At 41.7% G+C, this 10,990-nt stretch overlaps 1 protein-coding gene across 2 annotated transcripts in view; it reads right to left on the bottom strand.

Annotated features, from left to right (window-relative positions):
- Positions 1-273: 273 nt before the first annotated feature.
- KDR (kinase insert domain receptor) overlaps positions 274-10,990 on the bottom strand; it is a 50,577-nt gene continuing 39,860 nt past the window's right edge. For both annotated transcript variants that reach the window (XM_056111295.1, XM_056111296.1), the window contains exons 28-30: positions 5,563-5,662; positions 4,935-5,020; positions 274-2,157 (exon numbers count right to left, since the gene is read on the bottom strand). In XM_056111295.1, coding sequence (XP_055967270.1) covers positions 1,935-2,157; positions 4,935-5,020; positions 5,563-5,662 — 409 coding nt within the window. In that variant the 3' untranslated portion in view covers positions 274-1,934. The remainder of the gene's footprint in view (positions 2,158-4,934; positions 5,021-5,562; positions 5,663-10,990) is intronic.

The following is a 10,990-nucleotide window of genomic DNA, read 5'->3' as shown; positions in this document are numbered from 1 at the left end:
CTGCAGTGCCGGGGGCTGGCCAGCTGTCTCAGTATCACACTCTGATTTTCACGGTCGGCTATTCTAACAGGCATGGGATTTACTCAATAACCACAAAAACTGTTAGAGGACTTTCCACTCAAAGTTCTCAGCTCAAGTTTTAAGAAGCTCAGAAGCACTTCAAATATAATGAGAGTAAACAATTGCCTTCATTATCCCTGGAATGAAGAAGCAGAGGAGAAGCATTTATACTCATCAAAATGATTTCCCACCCCCAAAACAACTGTGATGATATACTATTTTAACTAGCAATATATTTATTAGTTTATAAAGTGTATTAACATTTTATGTAAATATCCATTGAAGAAGAGTAAGGGAACAAATAAAAATAAGAAAACATAATATGTCTGAGTCTCCTTCCTCCATTTTAGTAGTTAAAAAAGAGATAGGAACAGTAATGCAACCTTGCAAAGGGTTTCCTTCCAGTTTGTCAATGGTTTTTAATAAAATGGCATCAGTTATTAAAAGCATGATAACCTTTGTTATGCTACATAACACTGATACAAAATGTGAATAGTACAAAGTTCATTATATATAATATAAGGTTTTAATATATTACATTTGTTTCTACATAAACAGACTATAAATATATGAGCCATAGCATGTCTTAAACTCATGGTTCCCAGCATCTCACGCTATGGTATCAAATGAAAAATACATTTTCTTTATTTGAAAAGGTAAGAACAAGGGCAGAAACCAGTAGAAATACATTTAAATGTTAAAGTCTAAAAATACAATAGATGTTGTTATAAACTTTGGCTATGAAATAATTTTGAAGGTTTGGCTAATAATCATTCAAAGAGCAAGAAACCAAATTAGTTTTTATATGAGGGTGGAGGTCAAATTGCTAAAATATTGATTGGCTGGGAAGACCAAGGAGGTAAGAGTAAGGGAGTAGGGAACAAAAAGTCAAATCCTTCTTGACACTCGGATACCACAACTTGATTCAAAACCTACTGCATTCAGACCAGACATATCACATCGGGACAGACAGGGGGATAATTCTTCCACAAGAAACCAGAAGCTGGTTTACACAGTCAAAATCTTCAACGAACATGCCAGGGAGCCTCCATCTGAACATCCTTTCTTTGTGGTAGGCTGAACAGAGGACCGACCTGGGAGACAAGGAGCCAGGGCTGCATCATTTCCTTCCTTGGCCTTGGCCAAGAGACACGTAAGAGTCCGGAAGGAAGTCTCATTAAGCTTCGGAAACAGTGCAAGGAACTCTCATTTAGTCCAACCAGGAAGAGCACGCAACCTTCTGAAACCAGTAACCTTGTTCACAGCCTTCACATTTCCTAACAGAGCCCACTACCACCTCCGTGGGAGCAAACGCATCTGCAGGCTCCAGTAAGTGCTCAAAGCAAGCCAACATCTATCAATCCAACCATACATGGAAGACTTGGCTTAGGACTCACATTCTAGACAAAGCTTCTCAGACAGACTCAGCCCTTTGGTCTTGCCTATCTTCACCATGGAAAGCACTTGAACAGCATGGTTTCTCTTCTAGTCCTACAGCAGGGTCAGCTCCCCAGGTCCAGCTACTCCTTGGAGGATGGATTCATCTCTTGAATATTTTCATTATAACCCCCGGGGCGGCCCACAGAAAGGGACTTCATATACACTTTCAGATGGAATGCAAAGAAGAATAAGGTCCACACTGGGAGAAGACAGAAACACATTCTTGGGTCACAAGCATCTTCTCAGGAAATACCTAAGAGACTGGCTCCCTGCAGTCTATGAGGTCCTTTTTTTTTTCTTTTCTTTTCTTTTCTTCTTTTTTTTTAAATGAAAATCAAATGTGGCTACTTCCTGGTGATGGAAAGAACAACACTTGAAAATCCGAGCAGCACCTCTCATGTGATTTCCAGGACAGAGTTCTTGGGTGTGTCCTTTTAAACAGGAGGAACACTCAAAGTGCTTCCAGAGTCGGGATGAGGAACCTGGGCTGCACTGCCGACCTGAGGTCCAATCTCCACCAGCTTTAACAGTTCTGCCTCCTCACTGGAGTACACAGTAGTGTCTGTGTCATCCGAGTGATACCCAGACTGGTAGCCACTGGTATGGTTTGAGCCTTCAGATGCCACAGACTCCTTGCTCTTGCTGGGCATCAGTCCACTGCGGAAGAAAAGGCAACTCAATGAGTGAACAGTGAACAGGCCAGTGCCTCTGTTTCCCAGCCTGAACCCCCTTCCCACCCAGTGTGGGCTGTAATCTCCCTGGAGACACTGGCCCCTATCTCTCCTACTTGTTAATCATCATATCAGCTTTCCCCTGACCATGTCTATTTTCAGGTACTCTCGTGAATTCGCTGTTTCAGATAAGTCCTCTTATTCAGGTCCAAGTCTTTCAAGCTTGAGATGAGATGAAAGGCAATTCTCCTGAGTCAGGCAAAGGCTCCAACCCATGGAACATTTTTATGGCCTTGCAGATTGACAAGTTTGTATACAGTGATAGGAGCCCAAGGGACTCTTTCATGATATTCAAGGAAAGTGGAATGTTCTGAAAGCCCACTTGTGTTTCCCCCACACTAGCAATTAGGGGATTCCAAGGCCTGTGGATGGTGTTAATAAAGAGCTTGAACAACTTTAAATGTTAATAACTTCAAGTGTTAATAACAGGCCAGAGATGTCAAAAACTGCTTTTTGTTCATCAAAACCACATTCTTGGGAAGGACTGAGGACCTCAATCACTCAGCAGCAACAAGAGAATGTTTTCAATGGTCTGGAATCACGACAGACAGAAATCATGTCAAAGTTGAAAAATATGAGCTGTGTTGATCTAAAACATCAGGATTTACAAGTTTTCAAGCCCACAAAGAGATATTTTTCCCCTTAATAGGCCTATTATCCAAATTACTAATGTTATTATCTGTACAAAGAATTTTATGAGCCCTGTGATCACAGACAGTTAAAGGTTATTTCAAATAGCCAGAATAACAATTTTTCTTTCAAGGCAACCTTAACAGAGTAAATTCAGTGTGTCAAGCAGTAGTACAGTAAGGGTACAAAGATATTACTGGACAAATGTATATAGAATCAATGAATGAAACATATGATTTGGCTCTCACAATTTCTTACTTTAGGCCCAAGGCAAATGATAAACTCAAGAAAGGCACATTTTATTGTTCTGTTTTGTTTTTAAAGGGATACTTATTAACCCATGCATCTGCCCATCTCATGGAACAACTTATAAGTAGATCAAAATCTTTTTGACTCTTACCTAGAGTAAATCCTTACCTAGAGTAAACCCTCTAGCAAATAAACTACTCTGTATGCATATTTGAATACATAATTGTATGTATCCTTATACATACAATTTTCACTAATTTATTAGGTAAAAATCAGGTATACCTATTCAAGGCAACTGTGAATCCTTATAGAACCACATGAAGGGAATTATATTCTAAATTTACTTTAGTATTTAATGCAGCTCTATGGTAATAATGATCATATTTTCTCCGCCCCTCTCAGAAAGCCCAGCAAGCTACAGAGAGTATCTCGCCCACATGGCAAAGCCTGACAAGCTACCTGTGATGTATTCAATGTGCCAAACACAGTAACAACAAGTCTCTAAATGGAGACATTACCGGGCCCACTCAAGCAAATCGATAAACAATGGGAGGACAGTGTTTGTTTGTTGTTGTTTTAAATAATTACACTAATGGCGGTAATTATGCATTTTAAATGGAGAGTGGTAGGCTGGAATGATAGCAAAGTATGTAGGATGTTTGCCTTGCACACATCAGACCCAAGCTCAATCCCCAGCATCCTATATGGTCTCCAATCCCACCAAGAGTGATTCCTGAGTATAGTCAGAGTCCTGAGCATCACTGGGTGTGGCCCCAAAACCAAAATAAATAAGTAAATGGAGAAGGTCTTACTTATATATCATATTTGTTACAGACACAGGAAGTCATTTTTGTTTTGTTGGGGGCTATCCTCAATAGACCTCAGGAAGTACTCAAGAGACCATGTGTTGTCAGGGATGGAAACTGAACTTCCAATATAGAAAGCTGGCATGCCAGGCTGCCAGGCTCATTCTCCTTTGAGTCATCACCCCAGCCAAATGACGTCAATTTCTAATTTGAGCTTTTCTTTTTCTTTGCAATGCCACAGACTGAACTTGGGTTTCACATGTGCAAGGCAAGCACTCTACTACTGAGACACAATCCCGACCCATGCAGCCATTTCTGTAAAAATATAAAAGGGCTTCAGACACTATAACGATTTTAATCAGTCCACAGAAATTTCCTAATTTATGATATGCTCATAATCTATTATATAAAATTTAAAAACCCACAGATATAACGATGAATTTAAAAAAACAGTAAATTGATTCACTGTCTGATTCTTATTGTTTGTCTTAGGCAAAAGAAACTTCCAGAGTGACCCCCTAGAGGGTTCAAAGGGTTGGAAGGCATGATTTGCATACAAGAGGCATGTATATGGCCCTTCGGCCAAAAAAGAAGAATTGTGAAAGACAGCCAGATATTTAATTCAGGCCTTCAAAATTCTGGTATATGAGAATTTCATAAATAATCATAAAATCTGACCAAATTCACTGGACAGTACAGAGGTTGAGACACTTGTCTTGTAAGCACTCAACCCAGTTCTTCCTGGGCACCATGTGTGGTCCCCAAAGCACAGTGTCAAAGAGTAATCAGTAATTCCTGATTACCCTCCACTCCTTGAAAAACACCAAATCTCTAAATTAAGTTAATTTTTTTTAACTTGCTACTTTGTTTGTTATGCTTCTGTTCCATTCCCCATTAAGGTCATGCAAATTTGGCCAACAAAGACACAAAAAGAGACCCTCTGACACTATTTTGAAAGTCAAAGTTCATTCCAAAAAGCGGTACTGAAATTTATCTTTTCTTTGTGCTTAATCCTTACCTAAAAGACGGAGTTAATTTGGTTCTGTCTTCCAAAGTTTTCAGCTCTTCTGATGCAAGAACCATCCCACTGTCTGTCTGGTTGTCCTTTTAAGAGACAGGAAGGTGGCCATTGATTGAGCATATACATTTTTTTGATTGAGCATATACATTGATGAGTCATATAATTCAACTGATTATTTTAACCCTTCTATCAGATAAGATGTTCCAATGTTCTACACAGGAAGGTAACAAGATAATAGCCAGAAATTGTGGCTACCAAAAAAACAAAAAACAAAAACAAAAATAATCTGCTTCCAAGAAGTAAACTCAGGACTGGAATAAGAAAGGAATTCAGGAAGAGGACACTGAAGAAATCATTTTCATCCCTATTTTCACACAGATAGAATTTACTTGAGTGGAATAAAACATGGAGATACAAAATTTTGATTCTTGGCTAGGGAATTTTACTTATAAAAAAAAACAGGAGGATCTGATAACTTCTATCTCTATAGTGATCCCATGGAACACCCCCTCAAGGAAAGCCTTATAATGAGGTTGCAGGACCCTAGTGCTTAGGCTAATATTTATTGAGCTAATGTTTCATACGTTGTATTATTTCTAAGACCATTTTTAAAAGATGTACTTACATCTGGGATTACTTTGACTTCTGGTTCTTCCAATGGGATATCTTCAAATGTTTTTACACTCACAGGCCGGCTCTTTCGCTTACTGTTCTGCAGATACTGACTGAAAAAGAACAAATATTTTTATTTTAGCAGTGGTATATTTGGCTGCCGCTACCACAAGTGATACACAACTTCATTATCTTTCAACCACAAGTCTAATAGCGACCTTCAAAACATCCTTTGGAATAAAAGAAGATAAGACAAAAAAATAATCTTTTACTGCTAGCACACACTGGAAGCTTAATTTCTTATAAATGTTCATTTAAAAGTATAATCTAATTGAGGGCACCGGATGAATCTCTGCTCTTCTGAATCTTATTTCTGAGGTCCAGAGTTGGACCTAAGGCAACTGCTTGCTGCTTACTTCCTGATCATGAGCAAATGCTCCACTGAGCTCTCAATTTATTACCAAAGGTATCCAATATCTCTGGCTGGCTTTAGAGAAGGTTTTCTAGATTAATGTGTCTTAATCTGAATCATACATAACCCTGTGGGTTCCCCCAGGATATTCCAACTAAACCACTGTTGAAAATTACCTAAATGGGAAGCCAGGGCACGAGACTAGGGAGCAAACTAATAAGGAGGTTGGGGGAGGGGGGATACACAGGAATGAAACAAGGTTGGGATGAGATCACAGTTGGAATAAGGTTGAGAAACACTGTTCAAGGACAGTCAATGAAAGATGAGCAGAGGCAACACCTGAAGAGCTCACAGACTCTCACTTGGGTTCAGTAAATGGATGCTAAATCCAACATGATAAGATAAACTCTTACTCCTATCTGTATTTGAGGTCTGGGTTATAGAAGAGGGCGGTAGGCCAGAACTCACTATGTTCCATTTTCAGCCCACAGAGTTATTAATCTTAGGAAAGTGCAGTGAGCTATTTTTTTCTATTTTAAAATTCATCACTGATGGCACAAACTCTGGGAAGTCAAAATTATTTTTATTCCTTTCCTACTCCATCTTTTAAAATATATTTTAAAGGATACGGAAACAATCCAAACGACCAACAACAGAAGAATGAATAAAGAAGTTGTAGTATCTATACACAATGAAAACTACACAGCTGTAAGACTGCACAGCAAATGGTTTGCTGCAATGTGGATGGAATTAGAGTACATTATACTAAGTGAAATAAAGTCTAAGGGAACTTTCCAGATGCAGGGTCAAATAGGCAAGGCAACATATTCTTTACTCTCATTGCAGCGGACTTCCCACCCAGGCAACCTTCTGGTTACAGTACTCAGTTCTTATGTCTTCTATGATCAAATAAAGAATGAAACCCACAACTCTTCTTTGCCAGAGAAGGCTGGTCCCTTCTCTTCTAGAAAAGAATGAAGTTTACCAGTGAAAGCTTCACTGAAGAAACTTCCCAAGAAATTGGACAGAGAAAGCAAAGTTCACATTCTCCTAAGCCCAGTTCCCAAAAGTGGTATTTGTCAAAAAGTAGAGGTACCATAGTTCATCTTTCATTCATTCACCCATTCAAATAATCCTTTACTGAGAATACATACCATGCTTCCCAACAACCTTGTGATGGGATATTCTTGTTCCCATTTCACAGGGACTGGGGCATAAAGAGGGCAAGACAAGAGAGATAGGACAGTGGGTAGGGCATTTGCCTTGCATGCAACTGGCCCGGGTTTGATCCTTGGCACTCCATAAGGCCCCCCAAGCAGATCAGGAATGATCCCTGAGCACAGAGCCAGGAGTAAGCCCTGAGCACCACCAGGTGTGTCCCAAAATTAATTAATTAAATTAAAATAAAGCCTTCCTGGGGGTGAGGAGGGGAGGGGTTAAGAACAAGGCCAAGAAGGAACCTGTCAAAAATCATGTAACTGGAATACCTGAACCATTACTTCAAAGGTCATGAGCATCCACTGAAAAATGTTCAGCATGAGATTCATAGTCAGATATGCACTTCAGAAGACTTCTCAGATGGGTAAGAGTAAACGCAGAGAGATCAATTATAGAGAGGAGAGAGATCATTTATCTAGAGGAGAGAGAAAGGCTGCCTAACTAAAGAAAATGATGCACACAGGGTTTGAAGAAATGCACAGATTCCAAAGATTCTTGGGACACAGGATCTACTAGAGCTAGTGTCCTGGGAATTAATGCAACTGCCTTAGAAAAGCTAGCTGCTTGATTGCTGAGTCCCGTAACTCCAAAAATTGCATGGTCCTTCTCAGCTGATAAAACATTTTCACAGACACTGTATCTTTTCCTCATAGAAGTATAAAATAGTTGTGTGTGTATGTGTGTGTGTGTGTGTGTGTGTGTGTGTGTGTGTGTGTGTGTGTGCATGTTTCAGATACTGGGGGCCAGAAATGTGGTTCAAATAGATAGAGCGTATAATTGCATGTTCAAGACTTTGGTTTGATGTCTAGCATTGTGTGGCCCCCAATCACCACTGGATGTGGCCCTGATAGCCACAGACTATCACTGAAAGTGGTGTCATCTCCCCCGGCCCCTCCCCCAAAATTATTTCCTATTTGGAGATAAGTATGCTAAGCCACTAAAAGAGTTAGAATTGGAATTCAAACTTAGGTCTTCATAGACTAACTTCCATGTCCAGGGTTGTTTGTTTGACCATACTTCACAATGGCCCTCTTGCAAAGGTATCGAGAAAGAAAAGGAAGGAAAGAATAGTGGGATATGAGTGTTCCCATCTTTATGAAGCACTCAGTGTAAAAGCATTGCTCTCTCCTGCATGTGAACCCACCCATAAAGGAGTAAGGGGTATGAGATGGAAAAAAGGTGGAAAATCAAAGTTTTGCTTCAAGCAACCCAATATCAGAGCCAAGTGCAGGAACATCCAGCCAACAGGCTATTCCAGGCATCAATCTACAAGGAGCATTTAATCACCACGAGCAATTTAGCCAACATGAATAAAATGGAATGTGCCAGAACCTTTCTCTGGGAGAGCACTGAAAAGAAATCTTTGATAAGCAGCTGGAATGGGAGGTGAAACTCCTAGGGGAAATGATGGAGCAACTACAGATGGTCCCCTACAGTCCTCAAAGAAAGATGAGTCCAATTAATATGTGTTTTGTTGCAGAAGCATGCAAACTTGGGGCCAGAACTGATCCTCAAGGGAGATTAGACAGAAAGCTAAGTCTAGACACCCGTGGTCCTTCTCCACTCAACCCTTCCCCCACACACCTCTCAGCCTCTTCTCTAAATAAACCGAACAAATATTTTTAAATAGTTGAAAGGGACAACAAATCATGAAGTTGGCTCCCACTGAGATGTCCCTGTCTAGCTCTATTTATAATGCAATGGAATCAAAACTTACAAGGAAGAAGCAAGTGAGCAAATGCCTCAGAGTTTCTACTTGACCAGCACTGGGGAAGACGGAGAGAACATGTCCTGTGAGGTACCCCCAGCCTCATCTGTCACCAGGGACGCAGTATCATAAGAAAGTATCAAAACGAAGTGTGCCGTGCACAGATGCCACCATTCAGTGTTTCTATCAGCCCAGATGACTAAAAAGTGGCCTGAGACACTTGGTTTTATAAAAGGAAACAAGGTAGGTGGGAAGGGGGGATGGGAGGGAGACAAAAGATTCCAACTTCTATCAGACTTTTAACGCTATGGTCAGATAAAAGAGAAACTGGACTGGAAAGACCAATTCAAAGAGCACAGACAGAAAATTGGAGCCAGGCGTGTGTTGGGGATATGGTGTCACAAGGGTGTGATTTGAGGGTGGCATGTGGTGTGCATGCTTCTGGGGATAAATGTTCGCAGCCCTGGTGCAGCTCCAGGACTGTGCTTGGTGCTTCCATAGTACAAACAGGACTTCATCGGCTCTCAGCACCCTACACAAAGTGCCCGAGTCAGTCAAGAGGCCGACGGTTTCTCTCTTCTGGTCACTGGGCACAGAAAACTCAAGGAAAAATGCTCAGAATCCAGTGGCTTGTTTTCCAATAAAGAATAACGCAATCATGTTTCCAGAGAATGACTATTCCAGAAGACTAGATAAACAAGGAATTTTTGCTTATTTGTTTTGGGGGGCTACACCCAGCTGTGCTTAGGACTTACTCCTGGCTCTGCACTCAGAGATCACTACTGGCAGGGTTCAGGGGACCATATGGGATGCTGGGGATCAAACCCAGGTCATCCGTGTGCAAGGCAAGCGCCTTCCCTAGTATACTCTCTGGCCCAACAAGGAAGTTTTAAACAGAGAGCTGGACTGATTCTCCTTAAATGACCCTTTCTTCTTTACTTTGGGAGGGGAAGACACACCCTGTATTTATCAGGGGCTATGCCTGGCTCTTTTCTCAGGGAGTGACCCCTACTGATACTTAGGGTGGAGGAGGAGGGGTCCATATGTGGTTTCAGGAATGGAACCCAATTTGGCTGCATGTACCACAAACATCTTCCCTGCTGTACTGTCTCTCCAGCCCAGATGACTGTTTCTGAGAGCTCTCCTTGCTGGGGGCTTGCGTTGAGATGGCACTCAGAGGAACTGGCTTCACGGCAGAGACCTGTTTTCAGCAGCTCCCTGAAAAGTCGCTATCTTGGGAGTCTGGCTGAGTGCCACACACTCAGACATGAGTTACAGCATGTCCTTCTCAAAATAATCCATGCTGAGGAATGCTGGTGATCTCGCCTCATTTCACAGGTTAAGGAAACTGAGGGAGAAGTTACATGATCTGTCCACACAGCTGCTCAGAGGCAGACTAGGGGGGGGTCCAAGTCAGTTCAACTTGCCTCTGAAGTCTGGTTCTTTAACCACAATATAAGATGCCCCCAGGGAATCCCCCCCACAAGCCTCTAGTTCAACAGTGACATCAAACAGGATGATCAAGAACTCATCAGAGTAATCAAGTTTCCACCTTGCCTAACTCTGAGGCAAAATCTGATAATATAAATGAAAGTTCTTCCCCACCAAAAAAAATGCTGTAAATTCTTAATATAAATGGCAGGAGGCAGGGAGCTCCCTTGTTGGTTTACACCCTTTATGAGCTTTCTACTGATCAGTGCTCCAGCTCCCCTATAGCGCCAGCAGGGCGAGCCCCCCAAGTTCCCCACCTGCCCTCTGGCCAGTTGGCCGAAAGCAGAGCTCTGTGCCCTGTGCTGAGGGGCAGGAGGGAAACCCCAAGCAGGTCAGGAACGAAACAAAGCAAACGGAAGTTTCCTTCGGCAGACTTGTCAAAGGCGATTTTACGATCCTATTGTAGAAACCCACTTGAACACTTCCACAGGTGCCGGGAGAGAGAAGCAAGCTGCTGCCTTGAGAGCTGTCTGCCACAGCAGGAAGAGGCTGCGGTGCACGTGTTTTCAAGAAGCCCAGCAGTCCCGCTAGGCAAATAAAACGCTGAAAATCAGACTCGGGAGGGACTTCTGAAGACGGCTGTCCGGTCGAATTCAGCACGCATCCCCGGGG

This window comes from Sorex fumeus, unplaced genomic scaffold (assembly GCF_029834395.1).
Source record: "Sorex fumeus unplaced genomic scaffold, SorFum_2.1 ptg000013l, whole genome shotgun sequence".
In the NCBI taxonomy this organism is placed as follows: domain Eukaryota; kingdom Metazoa; phylum Chordata; class Mammalia; order Eulipotyphla; family Soricidae; genus Sorex; species Sorex fumeus.
This window is presented reverse-complemented; position numbering and strand designations above follow the sequence as displayed.